Source organism: Drosophila sulfurigaster, chromosome 3 (assembly GCF_023558435.1).
Source record: "Drosophila sulfurigaster albostrigata strain 15112-1811.04 chromosome 3, ASM2355843v2, whole genome shotgun sequence".
Taxonomy (NCBI): domain Eukaryota; kingdom Metazoa; phylum Arthropoda; class Insecta; order Diptera; family Drosophilidae; genus Drosophila; species Drosophila sulfurigaster.
The window spans coordinates 45440193-45460119 of NC_084883.1; the positions used below are offsets into that span (position 1 = coordinate 45440193).

Genomic DNA, 19927 nt, shown 5'->3' on the forward strand with positions numbered 1-19927 from the left:
ATCTAACCAGAGAAATTACTCAAACTTAGCTTGATTTGTCATACGTTGTTATCCAGTGTGCTTTATCTAAGCAGTGACTAATTCCTTACATTAATTTAGTCTTCATCTACAGTTCACATTAATTCTATCTATCTTTATCTATTGTGTTATTGCCCTCATTTGACTGTAAACATTTCTCTATTTGCTTTATCTATAAACTTTGTGGGCCAGTGTATTTTGTTGATATATTTTGATGAAGGCAAGTGATTCACTTACCGCGGCGATTCGCGGAAAAAACCGCGATTAACAAGCCGGGCACGCGGTATTAGCTGCGATCGTCGTCGACTGCTGTTGGCGGAACCAATTTGCAGATCGCTAAACGTCTCCTCACGTATCACGGCCAAGCTGCGCGATCTCCTCAAGCTGCACGATTCGCTGCCAAAGTCCAGATACGTTGCGGTCACTGTGGTTGTCGCTCCAACAGTTGCTGCTGCTGCTGTTGAAGTGGTTGATGTTGTTGCTGTTGCTGTTGTTGTGTCAGTTGCTGCTGTTGTGGCTACTGTTGTCAGCGGGGTTGTGGGTGAGGGTGCTGGGGGTGGAGACGGCGACTCGGCTGGTTCAAAGCTGTCATTAACTGAAAGCAATTCAATTACTATCGCAATACTTTGCTTCGCTACGTTGCCTCGCTTCAATGGGCCTCAACTTCAATAGACATCAAACTCACCCGCATAGTTGTCGATTGGTTCGTGTGGCGCTTCCGCATCGAAATGCCAATAGAACTCGGCAATGTCCAAAGCGTTCTCCTCCCGCTCCAACTGTGTGTAGTCCAAGGAGCGTGCGTTCCTCAGCTGCCCGTGGCCAGCAGCAGAGGCTGCTGCGATGCCCACGCGACACTGCGTCCAATGCGGTTGTGCGTGCGGTGTCAAAGGTGGCGCCGGTGGCAGATGCTGATGGTGATGTTGATGATGATGGGACTGATGGTGGTGCAGTTGCCTATGCCTGTGATCTATGCCAGCGCCAGCTGCACTGTGGCAGCTGGTGGCCAAATCGAGATGCGAGACGGATTTGTGCGTGTGTCGCCAGCCGGCAGCTCTCAATTGTGGACAGCGCGGATCGTGGGTGGTTTTTGGGTGGTGCGAGGCGTGATGATGCTGCTGCTGCTGTTGTTGTTGCTGCTGCTGGTAAAGGTTACCGTTCGTATCCTCCAGACGCACTCGATCCACGTAGTTATGTTGGTAGCTATAGCTGTCCTTTCCACTGTAAAGGAAAGGAAAACATGAGATCATTTTTGATAATGATGTATTTCTCTTTCATTTTGCTTGTTTTCATTTGCCTTTTTCAATTTAATTGAATTGTTTTTTATATTTAAAACTGCAATTTCATTCTATTTAATAATTCTTGCTAATATATTGATTGTCTCTTCAAAGGGAGGGAATTTATCATAAATTTATTTATTGTTCAAACCGGTTGCTGTCTAATTTCGCTTGTTTCTTAATACGACTTCTGTTTTTGTTCAATCTGATTTGTTTTAATTGTTGTTTATATCTGTAATCACGTTTTCGGTATTCAAAAGAGTTAAAACTTTTTATTTCAATCAGATGTTTCTGCGTAATCAATTTTTTAGCCTCCTTAAAGAAAATAAATGATTTACGTTCCCAGTTTGTTGCTGTTGACTTTAATGAATTGTTTTACGTATTATACTTTTATTTCTGCTATTAAATGCAAATTCATTCAATTAAATACTTCTTGCTAATCAATTTTCTGTCCCTTCAGCGGAAATGGATTGAATATATTTCAAATTCCTTGAAAATGGGCTGCATTTATTTTACAAAAATTTATTTGCTTTATCATTTGGCTGGCTTCTTTATTAGTCTTGTATTATTGTTAACCCTTTCCATTAACTAATGTAAGAAATCAATTTTTTAATGTATTACTACATTCATTAATTAAACTTTACCATAATTTCGGTGTTTAAAAATAAATTTTTTTTCTTTGAAATAAATTATTCTAAGTAATCAAGTTTCGGCTAATCCCGCAGTTTGTTAAAAATAAGCCTAATTTATTTTTATGATAATCAATCAAATGTTTCTCTCCCTTTTATACAGCCTCTTATTGATGAACTTTTAATACCTTAAAACTTAGCCAACTCTAATGAATGCTCCAATATGGAAAAGGATTCTTAAATTTATATGGTTTCCTTTTGGGAAAGAATCCTTCGTTTTTTTTCATTTATTTCACTTTCATGTTGAAGGCTCAAAGTAAAATCCACTTTGAGTTCTTTGTTAGCGTCTGTTTTGCTCATTCTCATTCTGATTTTTTACCTCTGCTATTCTCTAATTTCCCCCTTCCAACTAATTTGTGTAATAGCTAATGCTGCAGTGCAGCTTCTACTATCGTGTTCTCCGAAACTTTTACGCTTGTGTTTCGTCACGTTTTCGCAATACTACGTAGCTTTTGGCCAACTGACCACTAAGTGAATTAAGCCTAAATGTCGGCTACGATAATCGTAAATAGCACTCATTCATTTGTATACTTAACAACATACACACACACACAAGCAACACACACACACCTACACTCACACACACATGGAAGTTGCACGAATCAACAGTCGAATCAGAGGCAAAAAAAAAGAGAAAAAGAAAAGCTTGTAAGCAGGCGAAACACTTTGCTCATCGAAGCATTAAAGCCAAGCAATTGCTTATTGCCTTTGCCTTGTGCGAGGGTGAGGGCGAGGCGAACATTTCCCGCATTTTCCTTTGCTCATTTTCCCCCCAGTTTCGGTTCTACTTAAAAGGTTGCGCCACCTTGCAGTCGAGCAGTCGAAATCTTCGCTGCTTAAATGAAGCGTGGGAGCTGCCACAGCTTCGGGGCAAACATTGCTGCCACAATTCCAAAACAAAATTGTGTGTGACTTGTGCAGGTAAAAGCCAAAGCTATTGGCTGCAGGTGAATTTTATGATTGATGGCTATTTATCGATTGGCGACGGAAATTAAAAGCTCCATCATTATTGTAACATAAAAGTTGTCAAGCTGTGCAAACTGAAAATTGAGTGTTGAAATATGAAACTACTAAACAGCGTTGAAAAATGTTATTGAGTTAATAAAGTTTTCAATATTGAAAGCCAATTTTCATTTTTAGAGATTAATTTTCTCATTTAACATGCACACTTAAGATGAAGTACCTATCATAAAAATGGTTAATCAGTTCATAAAGTTTTCAGTATTTTCCAATTTTATTGAACTTTTTGAAATATTGAATTTATTTGTGGCGAATATTTTTCATTTGGTTCTCTTAAGGAAGGAATACAACATTTTTGCATTTCACATTTCAGTAGAGTAGTCATGGAAATAACCCTCATTATTAATTGTGAAGCATCTTTTTCAACCCATTGCTTTATTCGCTTTACGTGTGCCAATTCAAGCTTTCAGCTCATTAGCATAAAAGCGAACTATCTGAAGTGCTACACTTTGCATTAGGAATATCGATCACAAAATCTACACTTGCAACACACAGACGTGCAGCAGCTAGCTCACCAAAAGCAATTGCTCCTACTTTCTAGTTACGTTTTTGCATAGTAAAAAACTTGAATCAACTGGCAACAGCTTGAACAGCAGCAGCAGCATCAGCAGACAATCAACTTTGCGATAACAACTTCCACCCATTTAATCTCGATTGTTTGTTATTCTTTCTGGGGAGGTATTTAAAATAAATACTTTCAAAGCTGCAACACTCCGAGTTTATGCAACATTTGGCATAGTGTTACAAGGGAGTTACCACTCGAGTTTATTCTTGTATTCATATGTTAATTGCCAGGCCCACAGCGTTTAGTTGCCCTGACCCTAATGTGCCCAGCTGGCAGCAAGCCCAACTCCTGGTCCTGAAAATGAGAAGCTGCCTCCATTACAATTGCAAATGTTGCCATCTAAGGCTTAACTATGCTTGGCGCATGTGAAAAAGGAACGCCATCGCCCATCGCCAGGATTCTGGCGCGCCATCCTGGCGTCGTCCTGCTGTTGCCTGTCTACAGTTGTTGTTGTTGTTGCTATTGCTGTTGCTGCCGCTGTCCTTGTTTTATGCTCTCGAGTCTTGAAAATTTACGAGACTTGTTGGCTGGTGCGAATGGATGACGCCGTTTCTAGTCTAAGGCGCCCAAAAGAGGCTGCAGCTCTTAACTCAACGCTTAGCTGACCTTCCAACACATACGAGTGTATGGAAATTTGCAACGTGTGGCACACAAAAATATTCCTACACACCCAACGAGGTTGCTCCACATTCCGATTTAGTATCTGCTTCCCATAAATATTTACAAACCAAAATGTAGTTGAGTTTTTCATTTTGAAAACCACTTACAAAATATGTCCAGGGGCTGACAGAGAATTTATATTCATTTTCTTTATGTATTTATTTAAATGTACAAAAGTTGGTCTGTGAAATTCGAAATATTATAAAGTCTGCTAGAATATATATTGTTTTTAATTTGCATTTATTCAAAAGAAAATGTATTTATTGATTTATTATATTGTAATTAAGAATACAATTTCTTATTGCAATGAGATGAGCCAGAGCGACTAAGAACTTCAGGATATTTCTGAAATGAATTTGCAAATATTGCCAAATTTGCATAAATCTGCATTTATTTTTGTGTATTTATATATGGAAAATAAACACAATTGCGAAATTAAAAATAACATCAGTTTTAATATTCAACTTTTGTGTTGAACATATTATATAACTTGTATTAGATATTCCAAAACCTTTTTTTATATTAAATTTATCGCTTCAATAAATAAATAAAATTTAAATTGCAAACGGCTTTTTAAGTGAACTTTTTTTTTAGGAAACATTTTTTAAAGTGGTGCTATCTTAAAGATGAGACAAGTTGTTTAGTAAGTTTAGTAAGTTCAGTAAACTTTCATTGGGGAAAAGATCCTAGCTATAAGGAATATATATTGCTTAAAATTTGTAGTATTTGCGTATAAAAAAGTATTTATATTGTTTCTTGTTCTTCTTTTGAAAACAATAAAATAGCTGCTAAATTTTGAGCTTCAAATTTCTCATAAAAACATTTTTTAGTTTTTGTCTATTCATCCAACTCTATAAAGTCCCCTATGTTCATATATTAACTTATTGAGAATACATTTATTGCAGAAAGATTTATTGTTTTACATATGTATTGTTTTTTAATTATGAGAAAATATTATCGTTGGTTTTTGGTGAAATGTGAAAACACTAGAAAATCTGCCGAATTTCAAAGCTAAAATTTCTCATCGAATCTTCGTTTTTTTAACCATTTTCAATGAAGTTCTTTAATTACATATTTTTTACTGAAATAACATTTAATGCATGTTAATTTTTTTTATTTTTTAATTATGAGTTATTATTTTCATTGGTTCTTGTTAATTTAATGTGAGCACATTAAAAAACTACCGAATTCTAGACCTACAATTTCATTTTCATTCACATTTCTATTTTCGTTCTTTTCGTCTTTTTCAACCATTTGCAAATTTGCCTAAAAGTGCGCTTGGCACTTCACTCTTTAATTTAGTTCCAAGAAACATGAAGTCTTCGCTTTTTGGCCCGGCCTCTTGTGTGGTTCGTGAGTTTATCTAATTACTGCATATTAGTATAACCTCATTTGGCTTTTGTGGCCCGTTGGGCTGCCAACTCACACATGGCTGAAGAGGGCGGCTGTTGGTGGAGAGAAGGTCAGGAGGTCAGATGCGAGCATAGGTTAATGCATACATTGTCTCCGTTTTTGTAACATTATTTCTGTTTTTTTTTCTGGTTTGTCGCGTTTTCTTTTGCAATTCAATTAAAAGTTAATTAGCAAGCGGTCTGTCATTAGCGTTGCCAAATTCCCAGCCTGCTGCCACCCAGAGGCAGCGGCAGCGGCAGCAACGGCGTGTGGCAGACCCATTTTCTCTTCAAGTTTTCGAGTTTATCTTGGCAAAATGATCTTTCGCTCTTTTGTCACTTCCCCTTTGCATACCCTGTAGACCCAGCGAATCGCACAAGTTCTTAATCATTCATGTGACACTTCGTGTGTATTTTTCAGCCCAACAATTTCTGCAACTTGTCAAAAGTGTCATTACAAATGCATTTTCCACATTGAGAATTGTCTTGACACTTCCATTTCTTTGTGAACTTTGGTGTTCAGAATATTTGACATTAAAAAAACTAAGTAACATGGATACAGATAGAATAGGCTTGACTATGAGATACCTGCTCATATCAATTTTTAATTAAAATATATGAAATAAATGTATTAAAAAATACCGAAATTTATATTTGGTATATTAATATACTATTCCACTCAAAATATATTAAGGGGGGATACGTGTGTGCCCTGCATTCTGAGACTCGCTGCCCATTTTCAATTAAAATATACCAAATTAATATACTAAGAAAATGCCGAATGATATTTTTGGTATATGAATTTACTATTAGATTCAAAATATACCATAGGTCACTCAAGTATATTCGACTGTGAGATAGTCACTAAAAATATATCATATAAAAAATAAAAGTACACCCAGTCCCTTTTTTACGCGATTGTTGGTTCTGCCACTATCGTGTAAAAAAAAATCGCGTAAAAATGGTTAGTGTCTCTCAGTGTCGCTGTCATTTTCCGATTCGATTATTTCCGTAGCTATTTCAAACAAATCGTCATCATCGAGCTCTCGGTCTAGAAGAATCTCCATATCTGCAAGAATTTCTCCACCCGCGGTGCGTGCTAAATCGCGTTAAAGTGAAAAATCCGTGTAAAAAAAGAAATTTGCGCTGCAAAAATAACCGCGTTAAAGTGAAATCGCGTAAAAAGAGATCGCGTAAAAAAAAAGGACTGGGTGTATATACTAAATGCAATATTTGGTATATGGATATACTATTCCATACAAAATATGCCGTATTGTTAAACAAAGCGACTATGGCTAACTACCATATATATGGTATGGTATAAAAAGAAAAGCAAGAATGGGTATCTAACATGTATATCTATGTACGTGCTTCTGGCAGATTCTTATATGTAGAACATTTTCGATTTTGTTTAGTATGTTTTTTCTATTGTTTTTATAGCCTTCTGCTATGCGTTATTTGCATTGGGCTTTCAATTTTAATTACATTTAAATACATTTGTATACACCTAATTAACGCGTACGCCGTTTTTATTTGCCAACTTATTCGCAACAGACAAGCGCTAATTAGTTTTTATGGTGTTTTATGATCGCTGTCGTCAGCATTTAAATTTAATCTTCAAATTAAATTTGGTCAGTTAGTCACGTGTTAGCATTTAGCGGCATTTTAAATGTGAAATGAGATTTTGCTTTATTTACGTGTGCTGCCTTCTAAATTTTTCCGCGACTTTAATAAAAACGTTTTGAGCATTTTTTATGCGAATGCAAATTTTTGCTTGCTACCCGCAAAAACACAAACAACAAAATGTTTCTTGTTTTTTCTTGTTGGTTTGTAAAAGCGGAAACACTCTTGCAGGTCGTTGCTGAATATTCAACTGGTGTAATCAAGCTGGTCTTTATACTATATGTTGCATATGCAATATTCTGCAGCAAGAATAATATTTCATCGTTTCAAAAAATAAATCGTTGCATTTCCGTGAACATATTTTATGTCTTTATACTACACATATTCTGTTGTGTGTATATACATACGTTATTCTAGAAATCTTTAACAAAATATTGCACATTTTTTTTCAAAAGGTTCAAGTAAATAAAAGTTAATGCTGAATAACATTTTATATATGCAAACGACATCAGTGGCTAATTAAAATGTAATAATTTATGCTCCGGAATGTTTTTTTTGTAAAAAATTAAAATTAACTGGCGACATTTCCGATAGAGCTACCGAAACAACACCAAACTTCTGTGTGTTTGTTAACAAAGCCGCAAAAACAACTAAGAACACTGTTGCGACTAGTAGATACCCTGTAAAATGACTGTTTCTACTCCTCTTAATATGGTTGTAAAAGGCAACTTAAATTATTAAAAGTAAACGTGTTTTAAATTGTTAAAAAAGAAGTACAGATGAATTTTATCTTTTCTATTTAAACCAACAAATGTAAGGCAAAACAATGTAAGAAACTTTTTATAACAAGTTGTAGGGGGAATAATGATTCACAAAATGCTCATAAATACGATTTACAACATCAAATTTGAAAGCACTTTGCCAATATACCCACATTGCGTACAGAGTACAATAAAAGAGGAAAATAGAGAAATAAAACACACATAGTAAATACCATTCACAATTGTTTTTTATGAACTCTGGCGCCAATTTCTCATTAAAGAGCGGCTAATTTAATTATATGCAACAGCAACAACAACTACAAAAGCGGCAATAACAAACAAGCCAAAACCGAATGTAGAGAAAAGAATATGGCGAAAATGTGGATTCCGTGGCAAAATGGAAATGAAAATGGGAAACTCGCATGACAGCTTCAAATTAATTAACACAGAAAACTATTGGGCGCAAAAAACAATAAGCAAACAGCTAACAATTTACATGAGGAGCAGTAGCAGCAATAAACGAAGCATAAACACACAAAATACGCTGCCAACAACAAAACAACTAAAAAAATACAACCGTAAAAAATATATAGAAAAATGCTGAACTGAAAAAAACAGACACATAAATTTGTAATGGCGCTTTTCACACAGCATATTTTATAATTGCGCCAACTAGAATAAATAGAATAAAAATTACTGAAAAGTTGAAGCAAAAAAATGGGGAAATAAAAAATGAAAAACCTGCACACAACTTGAACAATCAGAGCAGATACACATTGAAGAGCCGCAGCACTCAAATGCTGCAGTGGCAGCAGAAGTTCTCTTCCCCCCGTTGGGCTTGTCCACCAAGTGGCAACGTGGCAAATGAATAGCCCCAAACAGGCAAGGCAGATGCTCAAAAAACCAAAAAGCAACAACACCTAAAGCAACAACAATAGCCGCAATGAAGAAGACGTCGACAACATGCGACATTTGCAATGACATTTTCAAAAAAATTTGGCAATTTCCACGATGATTCCATCGATGGGGCAATAATAAAAGCAACAACGGCGAATAAATGTGAAAATGCGCGGGGAGAAAGGGAATTTAAGAGAGAGAGGGAGAGAGCTCATAAAACGAATACGAATATAGCCACTAACAAATGCTAAATCAATATTATATATTTTTCTTGCCTTAGTCACACAAGACGGTCGTTAAAACGCGCTGCAAGCTGCCAACAATGATGAAAAATTATCTTGCAGTCGTCTACTCAAGAAAAAGTGGCAACATTATCCATGTGAAAAGCAGCAGCAAAAATGCCGTAATAAATGTCAACTATTAAATCAAAATTGCCAAAATAGAAAAAAGTATAAATAATAATAATAAAAGTGATTGAGATTTATAAGCTGAGATTTGAGCTGGAATCGCAAGATGATAATGAAAAAAAAACTAGCGTAACTATCTTCAGCTCATGGCTTGCAAGTCATCGAGAGAATGAGAAAATAAGCGTTTTCGTTTCGCATAATATTATATTTCATCTCAGCTTAAGCTGACATATTTTTTAAGCTTGGCAAAAAAATGATTTGCTTTTAATGAGATGCACAGAATATTAGTCATATTAGGTAGTTCTAATTGCCAAAAACAATTTAAAAAATTTTGTCATTCTACAAGATAAGAAAATAATGAACATTTTTAAAAAACTTTTGATCAAATGTGTTTTCTTATGTTAATTATGATATTTGTAAAATTTTTTTGTTTACTTTCTATTTGTTATCTTTCTGATTTTACTTATATCACTTAGTTGTATTTAAGAAAATTTTAAATCGTAATATAATATTTTTAATATTTGTGGAAAGAAAGGGAATTTTCATTCTCATTTTAAACTGAACATTTTTTTGTATTTCTATATCTTAGTTTAAACTGAAATACCTCAATTATCCTCATTAAAATTCTCAAAATAAAATATGTTCATTTTATGTTATTTATGTTAGACATTTGTATTATATTTTATATACCTAAGCGCAATTTGATCAATTGTGTCATTAATCAAGATAATAGCAATAATAATGAAAGATATTATGAACAACAGCAGCAGCCATAAATGCCATTAATAGCCATGCTGATGATAGTAATAATATTTCACTTGGTTGGAAAAACTCTTTGAATAGCTTTCCACAGACAACCGGGCCGAGTATAGTAAACACTTAAATGACCATCAATAATTTTAGCAATCTCTCAAAGCTGCAATTAATGACCCTAGAGATATGCGCCTAATGCTGGGGAAGCAATTACCTGATCTATGAGTCAATCCTTAAGGTTGTGTGTGCCGTTAATGCAAATGGGGAATGGGCGCAATTAATCCACTCATTGAAGGCGGGCCGGAAAAAGCAGCGAGGTGGAAGAGACGCCGCTCGTTAATGATGCTGGAGGAGGCTTTTGTTTGTGCCGAACGCAAATATTGACAAATTGTGTGAGTCTTGGGTGTGTGTGTGGGTTTTATTATATGGCTGCGTATCTTGCGGTTGGCCCACATTGATACCGGCACAGACAATTGAAGCTTTGACGTTACTATTTGCACACTTTCGGCTAAACAAGCATTGCTGTTGGGGTCGGGCAGCTTTCTATTGGCGCCAACTTTTTTGCACACTTTGTTGATTTTTGTGGTTTGTGCCGAAAAAAAAAAGGTTTCTATTGTGCATGAAATCGCCAACAGAAATCACAACACACAACGCATAGAACGATATGTTTACACTCTCGCACTATCACAATCACACTCTCCTTCGTTTTCACTCTCTCTCGCTCTATCTCGTTCGCTCACTCTGTGCACTTGTTTGCGCGCTTTGTTTTGTTTGTGTTGTGCGCGCGCTTGCGTCTCGCGATAGACTGACGCGTCCGACGCGTCAAGCTTCGCTTCGCTGCCAACGGCGACGACGACGCTGCGACTGCGCAGCAGCTGAGCGGCGGCTTATGTTTCACTGCCAAACGTTCCTATGCCGCTGCTTCCCTTGCTTCGCTTTTGCGCTTGGTTTAAGGTTAACAAAATTACATGCCACAGTTGCCACAGCAACAATGAGGTAATTTTTGTTGTCGTCGTTGTCGTTGTTGTTGTTGGTTTTGGTTTTTCGTTTTTGACTTACAAATTTCACAAGTTTTACAATTGTTTTTTGTTTTGTAGACTTTTTAATGCAATTTTTTTAACTTTAGCGCGACAATTTTGCGTGTACTTTGTTTGTGATTTTCTTAATTAAGTTTGTTTCGAGTTGTTTAATTGAGTTTCGCTTCGCAAGCAAAAGTAAAAGTTATTTAGGGGCTCAATTAAACGAGCTACTTAACTTTTGGGCCATTAAAGCGCGCTTTTAACGCTTCTGAGAATTGGCAACACACTGAGCGCAAAAACTCAGCTCTCAGCATGTGTTGCCAGCAACACACTCTAAAACAAATCTCTAGCTTGTTCCCTCGGACTCACGCTTCACCTGCCCCCGGTGGCTGGTGAAAGGTTCCCAATTCCCAGATGCTGACCCATGAATGCCAATTGAGTGAAGGCATTTTCCCCTGAGATGATTCAGCTGCTGCTGTTGCTGTTGCTTTTGGGTCACTTTTGCTACTGCTGATTTTTAGAATACCAATTGCGAGTGTAAAGCACGCATAATTTAGATATTTATGCAATGTGGAAAATTATCTTAAAGTTCAAGTTCTCTCTGTGTTAAATTTGATTCAACGTCAACTCAACCTGCTGGCGACTTATTATATAATTAGGAAAGTTATCAACCTGTCTGCTCAACTCAAAGTTTTCATTATCATAGGCAATTAATGCTTTTTAGCTTGAACTTTCAACTCTCACACTCACTCCGCTGTGAAGCTCATGCGCAAATTACGTGCAAATGAAATAAAAATTAAGTAAACTCAATGTAAAGTTGGCAGTTGGCAACCAATTTGCCTGGCTGGCAGCGAATGAACTTGTTTGAACTGTGTGACTACAACAGCAAACACGTTAATTGAACTCTTGACTGCTGTTATTGTGTTGTTGTTGTTCGTTTTTGTTTGGCTATTTCGTCATCGAGGCTTCGGTTTCGGCTTTAGCTTCACCTTGTTAATGCTGCAGGGGCAACAAAAGCAACGGAAATGCGTTCATCGTTGGCGCATTACCGGAAATGAATGAGTCCCTCATAAACACACACACACACATACGAAAAAAAGAGTAATACAAATGGGAATATAAAAGGTACTTGCAACACTCATTTGCCGCATGGTCTGTGGCACCTCGCTCACTCACTTTGGTGTCGCCCGTTTTGAAAAGAGTTTTTTGGGATGCAGTGAAGCGCGAATTCGTCGAAATGACGTAAAAGCCGCTGCCGCTGCCGCCAACAGCAACAGCAAACCCCCACGGCATTTGCCTCTTTTGTTTATTCTCCCCCCGCTTCTGGTCAGAGTATTTAGACTGAAATTCAGAGTGGAAACTAGCGCAAAAATAAGTTGGAAATTGTTTTGACGTGTGACGACGACGCATGGAAATGGCATGCAAAACTTTTTCGGACTTTTGGATACGCAGCATTTCTTCTCTCGGCTTCACATTCATTCACTCTGCTCAGTGTGCGTAACCAATGAAATGATTGTTCTCTTCTGTTCTTTACAACCCTCGGACCTTTTCAGCGGTTTTTCCATTTTTTGTTTTTTTATTTTGTTTTGTTTCATAAATACAAAATGCGATTTGCGTGTCATAAATTAAGTGAACCGCAACCGTCGAGCGAACCGCACTTTTGTTTAACAGCGTTGCCCATTTGTCCGCCAATCCGACATCAAGCTGGCCGACGTCGCTCCTCATCAGCTTAAGAGGCTGTCGGGTTAAATGCCATAAATTTTAGTAGCCGGGCAGGAAACAGGATTTTTGTACAAGCCGAAAAAAATCCACAAAACGGAAATAAGAAAGTTAAATCCGTAGAAAGTGAAAAAAAAAATATCGATTGAACTTTGATATAATCCTGTTTGAAACTGCACTAAAAGTCAAATGCAGATGCGAAAACTTGACGATTTCAATAATCAAGTTGAATTTTTTGTGTAGCCAAAGTATCGTACTTTAAAACGAGAAAATCACTCTCGAAATGTGTGGCACAAGAGCACAGCAGTGGCACGTAGTACTCAAATTAATATGAATTGTATACTGGACACATGGGACGAGGATTTGATACTAAAAACTTGAAACTACGATTTGTACTCAGCTAGCTCTCTGTTTCTGTGTCTGTGTTGTTTTCGCTGTGAGCATCAAATAAAATTCGCCCCAAGCGACGTTTAATATACGTGAGAATGTGTCGCAACAACAATAACAACAACAAAAACAACAACATTTACAACAGAGTAGAGTATGCGCGACTTTGCTGTAAATGCAACACAAAACATTTGCCAATTGACTGTTTGATTAAACCCATTTCGTTCACTTGCTGCACACAAAGTATATTAAAATAGTTGCATACTTTTAGTCAGTCAGTCAGTCACTCGAGTTGGACTGTGATTTGCTTGTGAGTGCCATTTAGTCGGTCATTCCATGCTGCGTGACAGCTTGCTTGGAGTGCTTGCAACTATTTTTTGTGTTATGCAAGTAAAAAAAAGCTACACAGTCGAGTGTAGTCGACTGTGAGATACTCGCTATCTGTTTTCAACACAAGCAAAACAGTGTTATCGTCGGAATATACCGAATTAATATACTAGAAAAATACTGAAACATGTATTTGTGTATAATTGGTATATAGATAAACTAATACATTTTCAAAATACCACATAGTACCAAATTTATTAAATAATATATTTGGTATATCAATATACTAGAGCATTCAAAATATACCATAGGTTGTAAAATATACAGAATAATATATTTGGTATATCAATATACTACTGCATTCAAAATATACCATAGGTTGTAAAATATACTGAATAATGCATATATATGGTATATAAATATACTACTGTATTCAAAATATACCATAGGATGTCAAATGGATAATGAATATTATATTTACTACTACATTTAAAATATATCACAGAGTACAAAATGTACTGAATAATATTTTGTGACATACTACTGCACTCAAAATACCATAGAGTGCCATACATAGCAGATTGCCAACGAAAGCGACTAAGTCCTGACTACAGCAGCCGTTTTTTGCCATGTATGCTTGATTGCAAAGAAAGTATACTAGATGACAAAATATGCAAAAACTTTAAAGAATGTTATCTGTTCTGAATTGAAATTACGCTTGCTATTATTTTTTACCAAAATTGTAATACTCCTCTAACCCATGAGTAGCGGGTATGAAAAGCTTTGCAAATATCTCGGAGTGCACATCTTAAATGCAACCAGTTGGAAAGTAATGCTCTAACGACGACTCAAATGTTGCGCCAATTTTATTTAACGATAACTGCAATCTCCTTCATCTTCCACTCGTTGTTGTCTGCACTCGCTCTGGGGCGCGCAAGGAGCATTTCAAATGCAAAGCAAATCATGCCGCATGGCACGCCGACAAATGCTGCAGCATCTGCGTTGAATTGTTGTGCCTTGGAGCAAGTGTGATGGAAGCTGAGCTACATCCCGCTCTCTCATTCTTTCTGACAGGCAGGCTACTCAGTTTTGACGACTTTTTTCCTCTGTTCTTTTTTAAAGAGAATTCAAGAATTTCAATAAGAGCAGGCAAGAAACAGAGCAAAGTTACAGAGAACAATGCAATAATAATAAATAAATAAAGCATAAGCCTCTATTTTACATCGCATACCTGCCACATCATTGTGTTTCTTCTTCTTTGGCTTCTCACGTCACTCTTGCCTGGGTTATTTTTACTGTGGGTGTGTGCATATGCATAAGAAAAGTAACTTTTTTGCTCCGGTTTTTCCTTGTGTGTTCCCCCCGAGGACCGAATCAAAATGATGGCAAACTTGTTTACCACTTTTTTGCCCATATTTCTGCCCGAGTATATGCCACATACTTTTACATAAACACTCCTCCACATAGGGACAACAAAAATTGTAGCTACACATCGCTCGACTCGACTTTAAGGCAACAGCATTTCAACTTTGCTCTCACATTTGTTCAATTTTCCAACCAACTGCCGAGAGCTAGCTAGCTGACTTTTATGTTTTCAATTTCTCAAAATAAAGCGAACTTTTTCGACGCAACTTTTGGGAGAATGCTTGTCCGACATGTGGAAATCAATTAGAAAATTACAAAATTGTTGCACCAAATGCCAAATAAATTAAAAATAGTTTACGAACAGATTGAAGAGCTGACTTTTACTCAAGCTCAAATGTTTAAGACAAACTTGATGTTGAGAACTTGATGTATTAAGATTAATTTCAAATGTATCCGACATTGTTTTCGACTTACTGTATAAGTTAGTGTTAAACTAAAAACGAAATGGTTTTCAGTTATTATTAGAGAACATTTGCGACATTTCTAGAGCAAAGAATAATTTATTTTGTGTTAAGTTAAGCGATAATTTGTTCTTCAACAGCAATTTTTATATTTTTTCAGTTATTAAACATTGAATACTAAATTTGAATAGAAACTCGACAACAGCAATTTTCATGTCAGACATTTCATGTCATTGATTGCATTCGATACCAATTAAGGCTTATTTGAACTAAGCTTAAAAATAAATAAGCTATACTCGTATATCTAGTATATTTGCCATTATAAATGTCGAAAATCAAATTCAATACAATGTGCAAAATTTAATTAAATTCTTAAAGCTGAATGTGATACATTTTTGCCTGGATAACTAAATTTTAGTGGCACTTAAATTCACGACAATAAAGTCGTTCTCTATGTGCAAAAACTGCTAGCACTGCAAATGCAAACAAGAGTTTTGTATTTTAGTTATTTTATTTGCTTGTGCCAAAATAAATTCACATGTGTGCAATGTTTTATTTGAATCTGTCTGCCCGGCAGCAACGAAAGCAGCAACGAAAGCAGCAGCTTATGAATGTAAACAAGGCATGACACAAAGACTGCAGAGACAGACTTGAAATGAACTAGTAGGAAGTGTAGAACATAAGCTGTGGAAATTCTTCTGGGCATGTGTGTGAATTCCCTTGTATATGCGAAATTGGTTTTCCAGTAACGCTCTAAATGCAGTTCGCTGTAAGTAATGCCATGTCAATTTGCATAAGAAATTTATCAATTGAATGAAGAAATCGCAGCGATAATCAGACAGAGACACAGAACAATGCGGTTGGCTTGACATTGACAATGTCGTAAACTAATTGCAGGCGTCGTTGGGGAGGAGAAGACTCGAGACTCGTTACGCCTTTTGCCTGTAGCACACGCATAGGCTGTAATGACTGAGTGGCTGACTGAATGAATGAATGACTGTCTCTTCGTCTGTCGGTTTCTCTATCCTGCTGGCTGGCAATTTGTGTTGCCTGCTTTCAGGCGCTACAGACACGAAACGGAAATTGTCTTAACTTTTGCTTTCATTTTATTTTTGTGCCTTGCAGACAATTTGTAACAAGCGATTTGCCTCTCTTTCTCTATCTCTCTCTCTCTCTCTCTCTCTCTGGCGTTACTTTCAATCTCATTTTGGGTTTTATTGTGCAATTTGCTTTGAAATATGTATGAATCCCGTGGAAAATGTTGGCCATCATCATAAACTACAGCAAAACACAATTATATTTCACTTCAACATTGCATTTAGCATTTTTAAAAGATGAGTAAAACAGCAACAAAAAAACAAAAAAAAAACGAAAGCAACAAAACTTTTCACCACAACTAATTGGTAAACTTTTCTCGAGGCCTTTTTAGTTTATTCTCTGACTGCTCCGCATTCCCCCCCCTGTCATCGACTACCTCTCTATTTTTAAGCTCTCGAAAATAAATTTTGCAAAAGTTCCACAACTGCCAGTTGCAGCTATTTTGTTGTTGTTGTTATGCTCGATGTGTGGTTAAACCCACATACGAAAATTTGTTTTATTTGTGCGTTATTGGTGCGCACAAATAAATGTTTGATTTATTGTTCAATAAGAAAAATTTAAAATTGGGTAACTCGATTTATTTGTTCTACATATTTAAGTTTAGTACAGCGTATCTGTTAGTCGCACACTTTAAATTTCTCAATCTCTCAATTTGTCATTGCTTTTGTTGTTTTATGTTGTGCCAAAATGTGTGCTTGAAACTTTTTAATGAACATCGACTGGGCAAGTTTGTGTGGCGCATAAAAGTATGCAATGCACAATTGAACACACACATACACACATATTTTCTGATAAATTCATTCGTTCTTCCAATGTTCAATACTAACAAACATTTCTCTTTTCTCTTTGCAGGTAAGTTGACAGACAAAAATACGAATGCTGGTAAAAGGTTAAATACAAAAATAAACGATAAGTATGCATACTCACATCACACCTACACAACTAAATGTACAACACTGGGAATACTCACGAATGCAAACACTTACCTATCCACCTACACACACACACACACACCTACACGTATTTAAAGACATTTTGTTTAGTAATTTCAATAAAAGTCCGGAGCGTCATTGGCACGTGACCAAATGTTGGCACAGCCCCAGCTGCTACTGCTGCTGCTGCTCCTGTCTGTCAATGCCTCTTAACTCGAGAAGCTTTTCCTTCCGCCCTCAGCTTAAGCCTCAGCTCGACTGTAGTACACGTTGCGTATGCGTAATGTATGCATAAATCGATTTGTTTGTTCCCCCCAGAAACTAGTTAACAATTTCATGTGTCTAACACGATACACAACAACAGCACACACACACACATGCAGCACACTTTACTTCACTCTGCACACATTATTTTTCCCAGGCCTTAACAAATTTTTGGTTCCCACTTCCAGTTGCGTATGCAAATTAAGTGACGTCTGTGCGTATGCAACTCAACGCAATAAAAAAGAGCGACTGCGAGGCAAAAAAAAAGAAGAAAAATGTGGCTACAATTCAATTTTTGGCTTGCCTTGTGCAAGAAATTCAATTTTTGGCCACACTTGGGGGTATATATCAAATAAATGCAGCCCCCTCAAACTCTCTTCCCTCCACTCTTCCTCCACGTTTTTGGCACTTTCTCATTTGTGTCAGCTTGTTGACGAAAATTGCAACAATTTGATAAGTTTGTGGTGCGCGCTCGCGTCGTATTTCACACTCGTAACAACATTATTGCCGGTGTCAGCAGCATGCGAGATTGAAAAGCAAAAGCACTGGAAATGTGTACAAATTTTTCAAAATTTGATTAACTTTCGGTAAAGTTGACAAAAAGCTAATTATTATTTCGATTTTATTCTCCAAACAGTAAATGCGACATGACTATTTCTTTAAAAAGCAAAAGCAGTAGCCATAGAAATGTTTAAAAAGAAATTTAAACTAGATTAAGTTCTTAGAAGGCTAACAAATATTTCAATGTTTTTATTGTCGAAAAGTAAATATTATTCTTATGTTAAAGAGTGTGAAAGAGTATAGCAGCAATAGACAAGTTTTGAAAACTTGATTAAGTTGTCAGAAGGCTGACAAAAAGCTTAAACATATATTGAGATTATTACTGCTTAAAAGTATTTGCTATATTTTCTTGATGTGCTGCTATTTCAGCAGCTACTTCTATAGAAATATCCTTAAATATGTTGAAACTAGCTTAAGTTGTCACAAGGGTAAAGAAAGGTTAACAAATCTTTTGATATTACTGCCCAAAGTAAATGCTATATTTACTTATATTTAGTTGCAAGCTCGAAAAGCAAATTCAGCAATAGCAGCGTTTAAAAATGTTCATACTGAATTAAGTTGTCACAAGAGAAAGCTAACAAATATTTCGATTTGTTCAGTGTCCTAAACTAAATGTTCTATTTCTGTTTATATGTGAGTAAAACAAAATAAAGCAAGTGCAGTAATAAAGATTTTAGAAATTTTGGAAACTAGATTAAGTTGTCAGAAGGCTAAACAAATGAAGCTACCAAATATTTCGATATTTTTATTGTGGAAAAGTAAATGTCTATTTCTGTTGATTGATAAAGTCAAAATGGTAAAAAAGTTGCCAAATATTTTGATATTTGTACTGTCCAAAATTAAATGCTATATGTGTGTTTAAATGCTTAATGTGCTTAAAAGTTTAGAAATTATATCAAGGCTAAAAAGAAAGCTTACAAATATTTCGATAATTTTACGTCAAAATGTATGTTCTATATTCTTAATATTTCTAGTTATGTGCAATTGCTCGAAGTGTGAATGAAGCATATACATAGATTCCATATAGATCTCATAGATCCTGCAATTTTATGTCATGATTGATGGACAGTTTGAGCCAAGCATTCACTTTGTTAGCCACACTGACGGCAATTCCATTTGTGGTTGCAGCAACAGCTTGACATTTGATCCCCCGCGGTGAGTGGCAGATTGTTAATGGCTCGACCAGACATTCATATGTGGCCTAGACTATGTATGTATGTGCAGCAGCAGCAGCTGCTTTTTGCCGGCCACTCCTTGCTCATCTGCTCTCTTTAGTTGGTTGTTTGGCATTTTAATTGCCATTCTTTTTGCCTTTGCTCTAGAAGCACATATATTTCATAGACACATGGCCAGGCGCCTCTTGTGGCGCCCCCCAATTGCTGGCCATTTATTAATTGGAAAAATGTTCCCCACTTCTAAGGCTTGCAAATCGAATCGATGTAAACGTGTCGAAGAAAATGAAAGAAAATGCAGAAAAAACAAGAACAAGAAGAGACAGGCGCTAATTGCAAAGTGTGTAGAGAAAAGATGAAAAGAATGGGGAACCTTAACGGATTTAATTTGTCTGCCCTTTTCTTCAGTCTTGCGCGTTTTGTCGCATTCTTCTGTGGCTCTGGGAAATTCAATTTTACGGCCGCGCGAATGTCCTTAAAGAAAGCCAGAAAGGCGAAAAGTTTCCCAGTTTTTCTTTGGTTTTGGTTTGACCTTTTTTTTTTTGCTCTTTTGTTTTTTACTGC

At 36.3% G+C, this 19927-nt stretch overlaps 2 protein-coding genes across 11 annotated transcripts in view; one reads left to right on the forward strand and one right to left on the reverse strand.

Moving 5' to 3' along the window:
- Positions 1-19927, forward strand: part of LOC133843238 (calcium uniporter protein, mitochondrial) — a 55067-nt gene that overhangs the window by 23538 nt on the left and 11602 nt on the right. The window lies entirely within an intron of this gene.
- Positions 1-19927, reverse strand: part of LOC133843235 (protein javelin) — a 29874-nt gene that overhangs the window by 8573 nt on the left and 1374 nt on the right. For 2 of the 3 annotated variants that reach the window (XM_062276678.1, XM_062276680.1), the window contains exons 2-3: positions 704-1236; positions 256-631 (exon numbers count right to left, since the gene is read on the reverse strand). In XM_062276678.1, coding sequence (XP_062132662.1) covers positions 256-631; positions 704-1236 — 909 coding nt within the window. The remainder of the gene's footprint in view (positions 1-255; positions 632-703; positions 1237-19927) is intronic. The other variant, XM_062276679.1, reaches the window with a different exon arrangement.